Source organism: Podarcis cretensis, assembly GCF_951804945.1.
Source record: "Podarcis cretensis genome assembly, chromosome: 15".
In the NCBI taxonomy this organism is placed as follows: domain Eukaryota; kingdom Metazoa; phylum Chordata; class Lepidosauria; order Squamata; family Lacertidae; genus Podarcis; species Podarcis cretensis.
In genome coordinates, this window is record NC_137185.1 from 32,142,768 (window position 1) to 32,161,993 (window position 19,226).

Below are 19,226 nucleotides of genomic sequence, written 5' to 3' on the forward strand. Positions count from 1 at the left end.
TCCTTTTTATTTCTCTCCATGTAATTTCATAGTTATCTTTGAATATATTAATATTCTTAGCTGTCAGCCATACCCTCAAATATTTGACTTTTTTGTAAATAGTTTAGTCTGTAATCTGTTGTAACTCCTTTTTATATTGCTCTGTCACATTTTCCACCAAGACCTTAGTCTTGTTCTTGTTTAATTTAAAACCTGATAGCTGTCCAAAATCCTGGATCTTTTCTAACACCTTTGGTAGAGACTTTTTTGGGTCCTCTACCGTAATCACAAGGTCATCTGCAAATGCTTTTAGTTTATATGATTTATTTCCTACCGTTATTCCTCTAATAGTTTCATCTGATCTGCTCTTTCTTGCCAGGGCCTTCCTGAAGCTTCTAACAGCCACAAGTCACAAGAGCCTATTAACCAATAAACCCCTATTGTTTGTCATCAGGTGCCAGGCTGTACAAATACTTGGAGAAGGAGGAGGCAGCAAAGTAGGCTTGAATCACCATCTTATGGGGACAGAAATATTTCTGGCCATGCCAAGGTTATGCTGATTTACTTGATTATTCCACTATGTTCCTAGTTCAGAACAGTTCTTATTCAAGAACAGGAAGTTACCTTGATCTTAGCAGAGTCGCTTCAGAGTGTCCCTACCTGCCAAAAAATTGTTTTTGATTGCCATCTAAATGAACACCTCTCGCTATTAAAGAGGTTCCTCTCAGCACTGAGCGTCCACATCAAACAGCCGCCATGCAGTGCAGCGACACTGCACTCCTTTTCCTCATCCTGGGATTATTTGCACCTTGGTCTAAGATGCAGGGTTTCTTTGCCTATACAAAAGGTAAGCTTTCCATTGTTCTGGCTCATGTAGGCAACTAGTTTGCAGGCCCCCAGCCTCTCTGCAGGAGAGGCATCCATTGCAGAATGGATGGGATATGGAGGCATGGACAGAGTAGTGTGCTGGTGTCATAGGGACAACAATTCTCTGGCATGTGTATAGCCTGCCTGTATACATCTCTCTCTGGCCCCTCCACTTGGGGTGTTCCCTATACTGGGTACATTCCTTTGGGCCTTGCAGAAGTACTTGCACCCTAACTAGTGATCCCATCACCACTCACAATTTGCTTGCTGTGCTGCAAACTCAAGTGCTTCAAATTCAAGTTACCTGCCTGTTATTAAAAGATTTTGTTAATATGAGGTGGCCCAAGGGATTTAAAACTGCTGCTTCTTTATTCTCTGTAATTTTCTTCAAGGTAAGAGATCTAGAGGCCTAGAGGCACAGTTCGTTTTGCACATCTTTCACAACAGAGCCAGAAGCATCTCTGTGAAGTGCTCACATTAAGTTATTTCCAGGGTTTGTATGCTAACAACAACAACAACAACAACCACACAAATCATGCCATGGGAGCAGCTATATTTCTCCCCCATACAGCTCCTGAAACCATGTTATGTACCACATATGCCACTAATTCCAGCGATGTCTCTAGCTGTATTTTGAAAGCATGCATCAGGCGTCACGCTTCCTAACTTCTCAAAGACACTTTTAGATTTCAGGAAGTTACATAAATAAAGAGAATTTGATTAAATCACCTTTGGAAAGCCTCTCGCTAGAGCCATTACCTAAGAACTCCTGCCTTCCATCTTGCAGACATCTCAGGGGTGTAGAATATAAATGAACTCAAAATCAATCTCAGATTGAATTGCAGTACTAGTAAACTTGGTTGGATCAAAATGAAGTTGGCTCATTATACATGTGGACATCATCAGTATATGGCATTCAACTTATGAACGGACTAACTGCAAGTTTTGGAAGCATCACAACCCATCATCCATTCCAAAGGAGCGAGGGAGTAGGAGCCCCTACCTCATCACTAATACCTCCACATTTTTTGTTCTTGATGATGCACCAAGCAAAACTAATTTTTTAATTAGAGCAGGTGCAAGTGAAAGACTGATGGAGAGACCAGTGGGGGGATAGGGAAGGTTGTATAGCAGCTTCACAGTCATCATGAATACACAGACTTCATCAGATTTACCACATTGGTATGTTATAGTCATCTTAAGGCCTATAGGAGAGATCACAACTGGACTATTTACAATGGGGGAAAATTAGGCTTCCAGTTGGCTCTTTGGTAGATATGATCATTGGGTCCCATTGTGGAACGCCGATGACTTCCGGAGGCGGCGCGTCCGGCAATGACTGCCCTCTTCTAACTGCGAAGAGGGAGCTCCGCAGGAACGGGTCGTCCGCTACGGCGCAGTGGAGACCCACATCGGAAAACCACAGGCAGCGTAAGCCTGTGGCCGTGGGACTCGGCGGGCACCAGGAGCGCTCCCCGAAACGTTGAAGGGACCTCGTAAGAGGCTCCGGACCGTAGAAGGGGGTGCGGTGCTGTGAGTCAATCGCTCTTTCTGCGGAGTGAAGCCGCGTAGCTGCTGTCGGCGAGCGCTGTCCTCTTTTCCTGGGATCATTCGGCTCGGAACCAACAACTCGTGAGTAAGACAAGAAAAGATAAGGTTTGGGACCAAAATTTTCGCTAATTTGGCTAAAAACGAGAGACGCAACCAGGAAGTCCGTCTCTTGCCACTGCTTAAGATTTAAAGCAAAGGCTTTGATGCTTGGAGCCTTTGAAGAGCTGTTAAAGGACAATCAATTCTTACATCTACTTAAGCTACTTCAGGACTTAACTTTTGAAAGTTTTATTTTAATCTATGAACTGTCTGATACCTCCACTGTTGGATTTACAAATTGGTAAAGAATCCCAGGCAGTTGGACTGCCTAGACATTAGAACTGTCAGATTGCAAGACTTTGATATTTTGTTACTGGAGCCAGTATTAGCTGAGCCTAAATGGAACTGTTGCTTTGAATTGTTACATCTTGCACTTATTGAGACATTGTTATATATTGAGACCAACTCTGCTAAATACAACTGCTGAAGGTTTTTCAAGAAATTAAAGGCTGTTTGGACATTCTTTTAATTAATTTGACTTCTTCCCTACAATACAAGTGGACTCCCCCTAGAGGATCTTTGGATTTACAATTATATGTGACTTTCCTTTTGGTTTCCTTTCCTCCTACGTGGTTGTTTATCTCATGGGCTTGTGGATTCCCATGAGAACATACTCAGTTTGACCTTGACTCGTAGACAGAAGTGGAATGAGCGGCACTGGGAGACAAGCAAGAGCGGGTAAAGCAAAAAAGCAAACAACTTTGAATTTACTTTCCCAGCCGCGCAGATCATCGGTCCCTGCTGTTTTGGAACTAGAAGAAAGTGAGCAGCCGCCGGGTGAAGATATGGCAGCAGGCGGAACTGCTTCAGTATTAGACAAAATACTTGAAAAATTGGAAGGCCTAGATAAAAAGGTGGATGAACAAACGGCAAAGATTGACCAGACCAGAGACTCTGTTAACAAGTTAACTGAACAAGTTATTTCGAATGCTCAAGCAATCAGCAATTTATCTGAATCCACTGTAGAAAATCGGAGATTGGCAGAGGAAGCCATTCAGAGAACTGCAGTATTGGAGCAGGAGGTGAGACCACTCCATAAGCAGGTTGGGGAACAACAGGCCTATCTGTCTATGATTGAACTTCGGGCCAGGGAAAACAACCTAAAATTGAGGTTTATACCAGAACTTGAACACGAACAAGGGAATTTAACTGAGTTTTTAACAAAAGAATTTTCCAAGTGGTGGCCTTTGGAGGAGGAAAAGGACTTTAAAATTGTGACTGCTTTCAGACTTGGAAAACTTACAAGGGAGGACAAGCCCAGAGACTGTTTGATTACCCTGAGATCCAAGGAGGAAAGGGATAAAATACTAGGACTACATTACGGAAAGTCACTCGAAATTTTGGACAAAAGAGCAGAGATTTACAAGGATATTCCTAAACAACTTTTGGTTCTTAGATCTACCTACCTTGAATTAGTCAAGCTGTTGAGGAGCAACCTGATTATCTTTAGGTGGGAATTTCCACAAGGACTATCTTTTACGTTCAGGGGGAAGAAGATTAAAATTAAAACAGCTGAAGACAGAGATAAATTTTTGAATTCGTACGGAGAGGACCTTCAGAAAGGGATTGAAAGACCCTCAGGGGCTGGACCACAGCCTGAACCCACATCTACACCTCTGGGGTCTGTAGACCAGGATAAAAAGATACCACCACTAGAACAATAACAGATTTGACCAGGATGTCTCTGCAATTTCTGAGTTGGAACATAAATGGCGCCAACAATCCGGAGAAAAGGAGAAGGATATTTCATATTTTGAAAAAAGAACAATTGGACGTTATTTGCTTGCAAGAAACACATGTGACTAGGCTACATAGAAAAGTGTTAATAAATAAAAGATTAGGCCAAGAATTTATTTCATTGGACCGAGTAAAGAAAAGAGGTGTGGTGATATATGCAAAAGAGAGCCTGTCACCAAAATTTTTATTTAAAGATGAACAAGGACGAATTTTGGCAATAGAGATTCAGACCCAAGGAGAAAAGTTTTTGCTATTAGGAATTTATGCGCCAAATGAGGGAAAATCGGAATTCTACAAGAAGCTGCACGAGATCATGCTGGACTATCTGGACTATGATAACATCATCATGATGGGAGATTTGAATGGAGTGGTATCAACCAACATGGATAAGTCACATAGCCAAAACGTGACAAAAGACGGCAGACTACCGAAAACATTCTTTGACATGACTGACAACATGGACTTGATTGACATTTGGAGAACAAAGAACCCTCTAGGAAGAGAAGGAACATTCTTTTCTGAAGCCCAACTGACATGGACAAGAATTGACCAAATTTGGATAACCAGAGGCCTGGCACCCAAGATAAAAAAAGTGGAAATCTGCCCAAAGACTTGCTCCGACCATAATGCGGTGAAGATGGATATGAGATTAACTCCAACCGGCTCCTTTAGATGGAGGATGAATGACAACTTGTTTAGAGATCAGGACATTATTAAAAAGGCCCAAAAAGCCTTGAAGGACTATTTCGAGATAAACCTGAATACTACGGTGGAAAAAAGAACTGTATGGGACGCAAGTAAGGCGGTCATGAGGGGGTTTCTGATACAACAGAATACTATCAAGAAAAAAGTACAGAATGATAAGAAAGATAAGATCTTGGAGAAAATTAAAGAAGGCGAGAAGAAGTTAAGATCGAGACCGAAATCAAAGGAGATATTAAGAGAAATCAAACATTATCAAGCACAATATTCAAAACTGATAAACCAGGAAGTGGAATGGAAAGTTAAGTTAATGAAACAAAGATCCTTTGAATCGGCAAATAAATGTGGAAAGCTGCTAGCATGGCAGCTGAAAAAGAGACAAAAGCTGAACACAGTAACAAATTTAGAAATTGAGGGAAGAAATATTCAGAACCCAGTGGAAATCAGAAAGTCCTTCCAGAGATATTTTAAACAACTATATACTCAAGGGCCGCAAAATGAATCAGAGATAGAACAGTTTCTAAAGAAGAATGGTTTACCAAAGTTGACTCTCCGGAAAAGAACAATCCTGAATTATAAAATAACACAATTAGAGATTGAGGAGGCCATTCAGAACATGCAATTGGGCAAGTCTCCAGGGCCAGATGGGCTTACCTCCAAATATTATAAGACATTGAAAGACTATTTGATACATCCATTAATGGAGGTTTGCAATGAAATTATGGAGGGGAAGAAGGCACCGGAGTCGTGGAAAGAAGCTTTCATCACATTGATACCTAAACTAGAAACTGAAAAAACACAACTTAAGAATTACCGCCCCATCTCCCTCCTAAATGTGGATTACAAAATATTTGCAGACATTTTAGCAAGTAGATTTAAAAAAGTCTTAAATGAAGTAATTCACAAGGACCAGGCAGGCTTTCTCCCAGGTAGACATTTGTTTGCAAACACAAGGAACATTATTGATATTTTGGAACTCCTGCAAACAAACATTAATACAAAAGCAGTTTTGATATTTATAGACGCGGAGAAGGCCTTTGATAATATCTCCTGGAAGTTTATGAAGAAAAATTTGGAAGGAATGGGAGTGGGGCGGGGGTTTTATAATGGGATAGAGGCAATTTATTCAGAGCAAAAGGCAAAACTGATAGTCAACAATGTGGTGACAGAAGAGTTTAGAATTGAAAAAGGAATACGACAAGGTTGCCCTATATCCCCTTTGTTATTTATATCGGTCCTAGAAGTGCTCTTGAATATGATCAGAAGAGACCGGCGGGTGGAAGGTACCCAGGTCGGAGCGAAACAATACAAATTGAAAGCATTTGCAGATGACCTAGTTTTGACCCTACAGGAGCCAGAGCCCAGTACTAAAAGGGTATTACAACTGATTTATTAGTTTGGTCGAGTGGCGGGATTTAAACTTAATAAGCAAAAAACTAAGGTTTTGGAAAAAAAATTGACTTCTTCAGAATCAGAAAGGTTTCAGAAAGAGACAGAATTAAATGTGGTTAAAAAAGTGAGATACCTAGGGGTAAATATAACAGCGAAGAACAGGAACTTATTTAAAGACAATTATGAAAAATGTTGGTCTGAAATTAAAAGGGATTTAGATGCTTGGTCAAGACTGAAACTTTCTTTGACAGGACGTATTGCTGCAATTAAGATGAATGTATTGCCAAAAATGTTATTTTTGTTTCAACTTTGCAGATTGTGGACAAAATGGAGTGTTTTGGGAGGTGGCAGAGAGATATTTCAAGATTTGTCTGGCAGGGCAAAAAGCCCAGAATTAAGTTTAAGATATTAACTGATGTTAAAGAAAGAGGGGGATTTGCCCTGCCAGACCTAAAGTTGTATTATGAATCAGCAGCTTTCTGCTGGTTGAAAGACTGGCTACTTCTTGAGAACACTGATGTTTTAGATTTGGAAGGATTCAACAATGTGTTTGGGTGGCATGCATATCTGTGGTATGACAAGGCTAAAATACATAAGAATTTCAAGAACCATGTTGTCAGAAAAGCAGTATTTAATGTCTGGCTGAAATATAAAGACTTATTGGAAAACAAGACCCCAAGGTGGTTATCACCAATGGAGGCTAAGGCTGTGAAAAAACTCAATATGGAGGCCAAATGGCCGAAATATTGGGAAATAATAGAAAAAGATGGAGATAACTGGAGGTTGCAGAGTATGGACAAAGTAAAAGATAAAGTGCGAGATTGGCTACATTATGCTCAGATTAAAGAAGTTTTTAAGTTGGATAAAAAGGTAGGATTCCAGGTGGAAAAATCAAAGTTAGAAACTGAACTGTTAGAACCCAGCTCTAAGATACTTTCAAGAATGTATAATTTGCTGTTAAAATGGAATACACAGGATGAAACAGTCAAATCAGCCATGATAAAATGGGCACAGGACATAGGGTACAACATCATGTTTGCTGACTGGGAAAAGTTATGGACCACAGGTTTGAGATTTACGGCATGTAATGCCTTGAAAGAAAATATTATGAAAATGATATACAGGTGGTACATGACCCCAGTCAAGCTTGCAAAGATATACCATGTGTCTGATAATAAATGTTGGAAGTGTAAAGAAGCTGAAGGAACATTCTTTCACCTCTGGTGGACTTGCCCTAGAGTGAAGGTTTTCTGGGAAATGATTTATAATGAACTGAAAAAGGTATTTAAGTATACCTTCCTTAAGAAACCAGAGGCCTTTCTCTTGGGCATTGTTGGTCAGAGTGTGCAAAAGAAGGATAGAACCTTTTTTATGTACGCTACAACAGCAGCAAGGATACTCATTGCTAAAAGCTGGAAAACTCAAGAATTACCCACACTGGAAGAATGGCAGATGCAACTGATAGACTATATGGAACTGGCGGAGATGACGGGCAGAATCCGAGACCTGGGAGAAGAACTGGTGGAGGAAGACTGGAAGAAATTCAAGGACTATTTACAAAAACATTGTAAATTGTATGACTGTTAAGAAAGATGTAAGATTAGCAAAAACATGGCTTCAACAAACTAGTTATAAAGAATATAAATTTAAATTCAATTGGAAGATGAAAAGATAAATCTGGGATAAGTAATATTTTATGATTAAGCTTCAATAAGAGTATGTTAAACCCCAAAATTTGAGACATTAAATATTGGAAAAATTATATTATATGAATTACATCAAGTTAATAATTTGCTGGTAAAATTTATGTTTAGAAAGCAGGAACAAGAGATGTGAGGAAGTCCAAAGTTGAGAATGAAATGTGGATAATGGAAAATATTATGTTATTATGTATGTTTTTTATTGGTTATATAAAATTTAATAAATATTATTATAAAAAAAAAGATCATTGGGTCCCATTGTGGAGGTTCCATCTGTAGCTACTAGGCAGAGATAGTATCAGATAGTATTAGACGTTTGATTTACAAATGTAACAACTTTGTTTTCTTCTATGTTTCAAAAGATGAAATGAAATGAGATGCAATATATGATATCTTCCCATCTCTCCCCCACCCAGAAACTATGCCTAGAAAATGTAGACTCCCTCCAAGACCTGGACGGTGCAAATTAGATCTTGAAAATTATTACTACGATTTTAAGAACAGCATGTGCAAGACGTTCATTTACGGTGGCTGCGGAGGCAACAGAAATAACTTTGCAAATCTCTTTGATTGCATTTACGAGTGTGAAAGGTTTGGTAAGGGCAAATATTTCCCACCCCCCTCTATTTTCCTAAGCCTTTTAAATTCCCAAATGTTTGAAGTGAAAATCTGTTTCAAATATCTTATTGTTTGAGAATCTCTTATACTGATTATGCTCTCTGCTGCTAGAGTTTTTATGCTTCTGGAGCAGCTGTCTGAGTTAGAGTGGCGCTGCTTTACAGTTGTTCCGGTTCTACCTGAATGGTTGCTTCCAGAGGGTGATGCTCAGAGAATGCTCTTCAGCCCCATGGGTTCAATGTCATCCCCCATACTGTTGAACATCTACATTAAACCCCTGAGTGGGGTCATCCAGAGTTTTGAAGTATGTTGTCAGTAAAGCCACTCCCGAATTTAGGAGGGGGGGTGTTGAAGGGCTCACGACCCCGCCTACACTCTCGCGGGGCTGGCGCCAGCCCTGCGGGACCCAGGGATTCCCATTATTATTTATCTCCTGCAGTGTCAGCCAATCGGCTGGCGGCAGGGGCGGGCCGTCCTTGGGGCACTTAAGGTCGGGGCAGCCCTGGCTCGCCCCTTTTCCTCCTTTACAGCAGCTGCGGTTTCCCACCCACCCGCCCTTTAGGTTTCGCATTTGGACGTTGCTATGGGCTTCGGCTGGTCGCCGCAAGGGGCCTGGTAGGAGTTTTTCCATTTGGCTAATTGGCTGGAATTTTGAAGCCACTTGGTTTTCCACCTACCTCGTAGCAAACGTCACAACTCCTTGGTATTGGCGGTTAGGCATTGGCAGGGGTATTGTTATGCAAATGAGATCGGGGGGAGGAACGCCATCACCTCCCCCAATTCTTGAAGGGTAGTTCATTAAAGGACTCCGAGGGGCGTCGCCTCGTCCAAAACCTACGGAGGCTAGGGCCTAAAGCGCGCTCCTGAGTGGTAACCCCTCGGGGAGCGCCTAGGGATGAGTATCTCAGGGGCTCCCCCTGCTGGTGTTTAACCCTTCCCGGTTAGACCAGATAGTCTGTTAGGGCCAATGCCTAAGCCAATACCACTCTTACCTGTAATCAATAAAGTTGTGGCCATTTTTCGCACATTAACCTAAATTCTGGTGTCCGGTGTCTTTATTTACTCCAGCTGTAGGAGGGGGCGGGAATAGCCACGCAATATGCTGATGACACACAGCTCTACTTCTCCTTTACATCTGCTGGATCATTGTCTTGCCTTGGTAATGAACTCAAAGAGAGCCAACAAACTGAGATGAAATCCAGATAAGGCTGAGGCACTATTCTTAAGTAGTTCCCTAGACTAGATGGATGGGAGGCTGCTTGCTCTTGATTACCGTACACTCTCTCTGTCGCTTGAGGCTCAGGTGACCTTGGTGGTGCAAAATGCCTTCAATCAGGTTTGGCTGGTGGGCCAGCTGTGCCCCTGTTTGGACAGGGACAGCCTAACTTCTGTCATCAGTGCTCTGGTAGCCTCTAGGTTAGAGTACTACAATGTGTTTTACGCAAGACTGCCTCTGAAGACACTTCAGAAACTCCAGCTGGTGCAGAATTCAGCAGCCAGGTTGCTAACCAGATACAAAGCACCGCTGAACCTTTTGTTACGTAAATACAATACTAGTAATGACACACATGATGTAACAGGCTGCATGTAACAGTATAACTTCTATTTCAAAAAAGCAATTCAGCATATCATATCACAATATGTACCGTATTTTTTGCTCTATAAGACGCACCAGACCACAAGACACACTTAGTTTTTGGAGGAGGAAAACAAGAAAAATATATATTCTGAATCTCAGAAGCCAGAACAGCAAGAGGGATCGCTGCACAATGAAAGCAGCAATCCCTCTTGCTGTTCTGGCTTCTGGGATAGCTGTGCAGCCTGCATTCGCTCCATAAGACGCACACACATTTCCCCTTACTTTTTAGGAGGGAAAAAGTGAGTCTTATAGAGCAAAAAATACAGTAATTCCATAGACCTACTTATCATATAAGCGGAACATACTGTATACTGAGAGATTAAAGTCCAGCGGATTGATCAGGAGATACAGTCTATTCTTTTGAGAATTCTAGAGTTTCTCCAATGAATTATCTAATTTTAAGAAAAAGAAAATCAGTAGAGATCTCAAAGATTACGCTACAGGTAGGGTTTATTTATGGCTTAGCCCATCTGGACAAGTCAACAGACTATCCAATAGGTCCGACAAGCAGCATCGTTTTACCATGCCTACAGATTATGATAGTTTATCCAGTAGCAGTGGTACAGATGAAGATAGGGAGCTTAGACTCAGATCCGGTCTCACTTAGCATTCTTTTTCCAAACAGTGCATTAGGCACCCAAACAAGAGGAAGTAAGCACAGACAGCAATAGTACTTCTTTAGTAGTTAATTTATCCCAAAGAAAACTTACTCCAGATGAACTCCGCGTGTTGAATATAGGTTTAGGTTCTGTATCTACACCCAAGTACTCTGCTTTCCAAACAAGGATTGATTGATTTAAATTGATTCGGCAGATTAAATTAAGGGGGTTTTTTTGGTAACAGGCCATGGATACCTGAACGTTTCAAGTTCAGTGCAAATCTACCTTCAGCCCAGTCTCCCACAATCACCTAATTACAACATTTCAACATTTGGTACATCGTGATTTAAATAGTAAAGAAAAGAAGAAGGGACACATGCAATATAATCTAAGCAAGGAGGACTCAGTGATCCTGAGCAAACTCGCTGCAGACAAGAATATAATTATAACACCAGCAGATAAGGGTGGAGCTATTGTCTTAATGAACAAGATTGATCACATTAAAGAAGCAGAGAAACAACTGAATAATTCTAATTTCTACTCGCCCTTATCTGGTGATCCCACCATATCGGTGAAGAACAAACTTCAGACAATTTTAAATGAAGCTGTATCTTTGGGCTACGTAGACATACCACTGGCAGAATTTTTATGTCCTGAACATGCCAGAGTACCAATATTTCACACCCTTCCAAAAATACATAAAAATAGGTTACCACCACCTGGGAGACCTATCGTCTCAGCTTCAGGTTTCCTTTTGGAAAATTGTTCACATTTTATTGATTCTTTTTTACATCCCTTTACTAAAGAAACTCCGTCCTATATTCAGGATACTAAACACATTATAACCCTTATTGAGAACATGACTGTTACCCAACATAGTATTGTGGCTACGTGGGCTGTCTCTTCCCTATATACCAATGTTTCTTTAGATGTTGTTAAGTCACAGATTCAGGAACTATTGATTGATCACAACCAAACTTCTCCCCCAGTTCATTTTTTGATAGAAATGGTAGATTTTATTTAATTTAATAATTTAAATAAACTGGACTTTAATCTCTCAGTATGTGTTCCGCTCATAGGGTAAATTGGCCTATGGAATTGCATATTGTGACATGATACGTTGAATTGTTTTTTGAAATAGAAGTTATACTGTTACGTACAGCCTGTTATGTCGTGTGTGTCGTTACAAGGTTGCTAACCAGGACAAAACAGTTTGAGCATATTACACCAATCCTTTGATCGGTAACCTATTGGAAAGCCTTACTTTTTTTTTTTGGCTATGTCAAGATGAGGCTGATTTCTTCTAAGGCTCCAATAAGGCTCAGTTAAAATAGCCTGAAGTTTATTCAAGAAAAGAATGGTAACTTAGATTAAGAACAGCTCCTGAGTGTCTAGCTAATTGCTAAGTTGCTGAAATACCCCCTTTTGTTTTCCTATAGAACTCTAATATAAAAGTGGTTTTGACAGTACTGGACACTCATTCACATCAAACATACCATACTGTAACAATCTTCCCCTTGTCCTTTTTGTAGAACTCCTTGTGTCCTGGTCAAGTATGGGAATTGATATGAGGTGGAGACAAGGTAAGAGTTCCTATTCTAGTCTGTTCTGTCTTCCTCAGTGAGGTGCATGATTAGTACAGGGAGAATGCCTGCAAATATGAGAGGTAAGACAGTCGCAACAGGCAGGCCTGTGCTATAACTTAAGCACCAAGATAATGGGCAGGGACCCCCTCAGCTTGCCAACCAGTTCTGTGAGGCTTGGTGAGTAGGCCTTGGTTCACACAGTAAGGATCTTGGTGTTCAACACTGGAAGTTGTGTGGCTCAACAAAAGGGAACGAAGCTGAATACTGCTTCTAGTTCATAGTCAAGTTAAGTTGGCCTTCACTGCATTGGGGAGGTTGCACACTGACCCCCATTTTAAAAAGTGCCCAACACAGTTAGAATAATGATTGCAGATAACCCTTTTTTGTTAAGTTTAAATAATATCCTATTCTCCAAATCTGTACTGTTTGGAGCGGGGTAGAGGGTGTGCGTGTGTAGCGAACTCCTTGGTCCTGAATGGGGTAACTGTGCCCCTGAAGGACCAGGTGTGCAGCCTGGGAGTCATTTTAGACTCACAGCTGTCCATGGAGGCACAGGTGAATTCTGCATCCAAGGCGACTGTCTGCCAGCTCCATCTGGTATGCTGGCTGAGACCCTACCTGCCTGTGCACTGTGTCACTGGAGTGGTACATGCTCTGGTTATCTCCCACTTAGACTACTGCAATGCACTCTTTGTGGGGCAACCTTTGAAAGTGACTTGGAAACTACAAGTAATCCAGAATGAGGCAACTAGACTGGTGACTGGGAGCGGCCTCCAAGTCTATATAACACCAGTCCTGAAAGACCTACATTGGCTCTCGCTATGTTTCCGAGCACAATTCAAAGTGTTGGTGCTGACCTTTAAAGCCCTAAACCGCCTTGGACCCTGTGTACCTGAAGGAGCGTCTCCACCCCCCATTGTTCAGCCCAGACACTGAGGTCCAGTGCCGAGGACCTTCTGGTGGTTCCCTCATTGCAAGAAGTGAAGTTGCAGGAAACAAGAGTGCATAGTTGTGCCTGCTGCATTGTGATGAAGGAAACAAATCATGTTTACTTTGCTCCCTCATTCCATCCTCAAGCAGCTGGCCAGTGGAGCTTTTTCATGTAGTGAGGAAACTGTTGACATTTGATGATGGGAACAGAATGTTGGAACCATCAAAGGCTTTCAATGACAAGTTTGCCAGGTGCTTTTTGGATAGAAACATCCCTCTTCTTCCAGGCCTTTGCCTTATTAAAAAAATCTATAGCCTTTTAAACTATGTGGTGGTATTGTTTTTGTCTGTTACTATGGTACATATTTTTGTGTTTTTATATTGTAAACTGCCCTGTGATTCTCAGATAAAGGGCAGTAGGGAATAATAATAATAATAATAATAATAATAATAATAATAATAATTTCAGTCTCATTTGCTATGCTACCATTATTATGGAGCAGGTAAGGTGTCTGACACAACTTACCTGATAATATGGGATTTGTATTAGTTGACGAGGCCTTAGGATCTGGACAAGGTGCTTGCAGTGGCTTGGCCCACAACATGCCCCCCCCCCAATTAAAAGAAATAATTAACGTGTCTTTACATGGGAGTGGTGCTTCAGTGTGAGATGACAGGAAGAGAGAGTTTTTAGCAGGGTATTCTGAGAAGAAGGGAGAAGAGAGACTGGGATCCATCTTGGACAGGCTGGCTAAAGGCTGGCTGCACTGCTGTGGGGGACAAGCCCCTCTTGAAATGACCATGCTGTAACTCCCTCCATGCAGACCGTAGGTGTAAAGAGTTGAATAAACCATATTTCTTAAAGCTACAACATTCTCTGTCGTGTCTCAATTCTACAAAGGAACACAGACCCTGTAAGCCCCCGGAGTCTTGCAGAAAGCGGGGGTGGCACCCAACATTTTAAACAATATGTTGCAGAATAAGAGATTATATGAGCTTTCCACTCCTCCTTTCCCCCTCCAGACCCACCTCAGAAATGCAAAAAGAGGAAACGTGTAGGATGGTGCAGAGAGAAAATTACGCGTTATTATTATGATGTCAGGATCAAGAGATGTTTGCCATTTGTTTATCGTGGCTGCGGAGGCAATGAGAACAATTTTCAGTCTTACTGGAAGTGTTCTCAGATGTGCGAACCATTGGGTAAGTAGAAATAAGTTTTTATGGTAATTTCAGGCAACCAAAACAACTTGCACCTTTCTTTTAACATTATCCACTCATTAAGGGTATTTTAGCTCCAGTACCTGAAATCTTGCCTGAAATATACTCAGAGTCTTGTAGTGATTTCATGCTCTTTATTGCAGCTTGTAAAACAGTGATTGAATTGCCCCCCCCCCCAAAAAAAAAACCCTCAGGCTTTTATATACATTATTTACACAATGAGTCTCATCTGATTGGCTGAGTCTGCTTCGCTCCTGGAGCCTGATTGGTCTTTTCCTGCAGGCCAATCAGTTGTTGCATTCTAGGATCCTACTTGCCTGTTGTTCTAGGATCCAAGCTTAGTACATAACATTGCCCTTTAAACATGAGAGGGGTAATGAGAGTGTAGGAATCCTTTTCGGGAAGGGGTTCTGCTGCTGCTGCTTTTTAAAAAGTCAAAAGAAATTCAGCCTTTGATGCTAGAGTCGGAAACGTACACAACTGTCAAAGGGGTGGTGGAAAGAGTCCAGAAAATGTGCTGCATGGTTGGTAGGTTTCTGGTGTTTACAACTCTTTCCTATTGGGATTACATGAGTTAACACAGCCTCTGAATAAGTAACACTTTGAAAGGGGAGATCATCAGGCATGGTGCCAGGTGAGCATTCCTTGGGACAGCATAGTTGAGTGAGAGCATTACTGTATCCAATCTGATTGCCTTTCACTTAATCTCTGATGGCATATGGAGAAGGAAGGATGTTAATTTATAGGCTGATTCATGCGAAAAGACAAGGCGGCCTTGGGTCTTAAGCTGAGCTCCTGTAAGTCCTTAGCTGCAAGTGGCTATTCTGTTCTTGAATAAGCATTGGGCAGCTAAGAGCAGCTCCGACAAAAGAAGAATGGCAAATGAAATTAATGGACTATGCAGAATTAGATAAATTAACAGGAAGGATTCGAAACCTGCAGGATCAGAGATTCTTAGAGGACTGGAGTAAATATTTGGACTATTTGAAAAGCAATTGTAATAAACAGATTACTCTAGTAGGACTGCAAGAAGTTCTGCAAGGATGGTTTTGTGAAATATTGCAAGAAAGACTTTGAAAAGAATTATTAGTTAAGGACAATTAAAAGTAATAGAGAAATTAAGAAATGCAGAACAAGTGATAAAGAACGGAAGATCTTCAGAGGTTGTTGGCGGAAGTCTAAAATATTGTATAAGATAAGAAGTTATATTAAATGATTGTTGGAACTGATATGCTAAAAAATCAATTAAAAAAAAAAAAGCAGCTCCTGGTCCTAACCTGCCACCACTAGCATGCAGGCCATGTAAGGTTGCCATGAGGGGTTGCAACTTTCAGATAGAAAAAGGTTTCTCACCCCTGCCATATAGTAACATTGCACTCCTTGTCCTTATTTATTATAACAGGAAGACCTCAAGATTCGAGAAACCCTGAAATGAATCCAGGTAAGGATTGAGTCTAAGTAAGAGCCTCATGGCATTTCACGTCTGACCCTCATATTCACTGTACCTTGTGCTGGCTTTCTTCAGTATTGCAGTCTCCTTTTTAAAGTCCTTTTCTAATGTTTCTAAATCACTTGGGACTTTCCACCTTGTTCCCAGGATAGTAAGGCTTGAGTCCTCACAAGACACAGTAGCATCTGCCCATAAGCACCAAGTCTACCACCATTAGACCCACTGGGCTAAGCAGGAGCTACCGCAGCCTAGCAGAAATCAGGAGTTCAAGCAATTCTTGTAGGGATGACAGAGGAGGAGAGTAGCATTCCAGCCTCAGCTGTGCTCCTCTACTCAACTGTCTATCCAATGGCAGTAGACGTAGTACCATGCTAAATCTGCCTTATGGAACTACATAAATCATAGTCGTACCTAGCTAGTTTCAGCCAGTCTCCTTTGGTATATGATTTTACCTCTCCATCAGTATGACTGCTGGATCTCAAGGCAGAAGTGTCATTATTGTCACTGAGATCATCTTAAGAGTGGCGATCACAAACATGACCCCTTCAGACTTTGTTTTCCTTTGTCGTTCAAACAATGAAATAATAGGTGTCTTTGTCCTTCTCTCCCTTCTGAAATTCCAGACTCTTTGCTTCCCACATGCCAACAGCCATTAGACAAAGGGCCATGCAATGAAAACTTTCCTCGCTTTTACTATGATGCCAAAACCAAGAAGTGTATACCTTTCCAATTTGGTGGCTGCAATGGCAATAGAAATAACTTTATGAATGAAGCAGAATGCCATCGGGAGTGTGGAGGCCCTGGTAAGGATACAGAAATTTTACAACTTTTCCAGAGAACCTAAGGAACCTCTTGACATGGTTTATGCAGTGATCTTGTTCCAACTGCAGTAGTACAATAAACATACTTACTTCATGGGAGAGGGGGAAGCCTTGTTGCTGGTGATAGTCTTTGAGTTATGGGTTGAGGTAGAAGCAGATGCACTCTGATGCTGGAGAAGACAGAAGTGGAGAATGGAATGTGGAGAGCCTTTTTAAAACAAACAAACAAACAAACAAACAATACCTTGCACCTCCCAAAATGGCAGATGGTTACTGGAGAGGTGGTATCTTTGCTGCAAACTACCTTTTCACCTGAAGTCTAGATAAACACTGTTATCCTTTGGCTTGTATGGAACCCACAGCTTCTGCAGAATTAAAACGTGGAAAACAGTGGCGTGAGGTGAAATTTTTCATAAGGTAACAGTTAGGGCCAGAGGCTCCAGATTGCAAAGGCTATGGGGAGGGTGACATTCCGTGCGTGATGTTGCAACATCGCATGTGTGAACATCATACCTCCGGAAGCTGAGCAGAAGCTTCCTGGGCTTTGGGAAGAAGGTGTCAGGCCGCTGACAGGAAGCTGGAGCCCTTCTGCCTCCTTCCCGAAGCTGGGCAGGCTTTGGGACGGTGGAGCAAGGGTCCTTGGACCTGTCAGAGCACTGTGCCTTCCTTTCCAAACCCGGCAGAAGCTTCCTGCATAGTACATGAACAGTGTGTGTGGTTTGGGTTATATCAGCGATGTTGTTGTAGATACAGTGGATGTGTGCTTCTGTCCTCCAACAGGTATGGGGGCTTTCTGCCAGCCATAGCTGCCTAAGTTTTAGTGCAATAGTTTTTAGGCCAATGTAGCCGATAAACCAGAGCACGCCAGAGGCATGAAGAGTCAAACACGACTAAACAACAACAAAAAAGCTAATAAACAAGGCAGATCTCTATAGTTTGGATTGTTCTATAAGCTGGTGGCCATCATCAGCCCCTGGGGTAATGAATTCCATAGTTTAACTGAGCCAAGTGAGGATTCCCAGATAAGATCCTCCCTCTATTGTGTGGGCAGGTAATCCCTCCCCTACCTGGCCTGGTCTCCTTGGCAACGCTTCCCCCAGGTGGGATTGGACAACTGACTGAGGTAGGCGGAGACCTTCAGGTATCCCACCTGAGGGAAGGCAAAGCCAAGCCTATGCTGTTGGAGCCGCTCCAGATCTAGGGGCTGCACGCGTCCATGCAAAGGCCGCCCCCCGTTTTAAGTGGGGAGCAGTCATTCCTCTTGTCTGTTCCTGAATCTCCCACCATTCAGCCTCATTGGTTTTTCTAGTTTTGTGAAAGCAAGAAAAATTTCTCTCTGCCTAGTTTCACCACACTTTACATTATTTTATAAACTTGGATCATGAGCTTCCTGCCTAAAGCCCTCAAAGAAACATTTCCTCATAGTGGCATCTCTCACCTTTAAATTTGATTGTCCCTACATTTTGCTTCTTCCTTCAGGTTAACATTGAATCCTTGTGCAGAACTGTATTCAGACTCATTAACATATCATTTGCTCCTGCGGAATAAAGGCACCAGAGCAAGCCAGGAAGCCTTTCACCCCACAGCTTCTTCTAAAGATGTATGCCTTTTATCCTGCTGTATCAGTCTGCTGGAATGTCTTTCTTGCTTGCCAATAAATTCACCTGTTATTCCAGATCCTGTGGGCTCTATTTGTTGGGCATTATTACTACTACCACTACTGTTACTACTATTATTATTGATGTCTTCATTTTAGAAAGTCCATGCACCCCTGGGGCAAAAGTGGGGAGAATGAGGGAGAGTCTTTTAAAATAGGACAGCAACTCCCAAGCAGAAAGGGCCTTTTTTCCAGTTCTGAATATCTAGTCTTCAGAGCTTTCAGAATCTACCCTGGTACTAGTTTAAGGGCATTGGCAGAAACCACGCCAACAAATTAGCCTTCTAAAAAGTTGTAGGGTTTCATCCTTTCAATGATTAGACTTTTTAAACTGAATAAAAATGAATGATTAATTAACATTAATTAAAAAAGGAGACTTTGACAGCATGAAATGCTAGCTTGCAGTAGGCATCAGCTTAGAAGAGACAGGCCTCCTTTCACTCTTTCATAGGATGGATTGCATCTTTGACGAAGGTGCCTCCTGTGCCATATACATGGAATATACGAGTTTCTTCTTCTAAACTTTAATGTCAGTCATATGCTAATAGATAGATAGATAGATATATAGGTAGGTAGGTAGGTAGATATTCTATGCCTAACCCAAAATCACAGGGTAGATCTACACACAGGGGAAAACCTGCTATAAATAAGTCAGAAATTAAATGGTTATAACAAAACAAA

The 19,226-nt window shown here is 41.6% G+C and overlaps 1 protein-coding gene across 1 annotated transcript; it reads left to right on the forward strand.

The window, feature by feature from the left end:
* Positions 1-454: 454 nt before the first annotated feature.
* Positions 455-18,563, forward strand: LOC307203940 (carboxypeptidase inhibitor SmCI-like). Its single transcript, XM_079955240.1, has 7 exons — positions 455-826; positions 8,444-8,623; positions 12,416-12,466; positions 14,423-14,599; positions 16,020-16,058; positions 16,691-16,870; positions 18,368-18,563. The coding sequence occupies exons 1-7, from the start codon at positions 736-738 to the stop codon at positions 18,370-18,372; spliced, it is 723 nt and encodes a 240-aa protein (XP_079811366.1). The 5' UTR covers positions 455-735; the 3' UTR covers positions 18,373-18,563.
* Positions 18,564-19,226: the final 663 nt, after the last annotated feature.

Bases quoted from the DNA above. Each gene is read 5' to 3' on its own strand.
- LOC307203940 (XM_079955240.1), top strand. From the start codon at position 736: ATGCAGTGCAGCGACACTGCACTCCTTTTCCTCATCCTGGGATTATTT. The intron at 12,467-14,422 runs GTAAGAGTTCCT...TTCCCCCTCCAG, and splicing joins TGATATGAGGTGGAGACAAG to ACCCACCTCAGAAATGCAAA. The intron at 16,059-16,690 runs GTAAGGATTGAG...CTGAAATTCCAG, and splicing joins AAACCCTGAAATGAATCCAG to ACTCTTTGCTTCCCACATGC.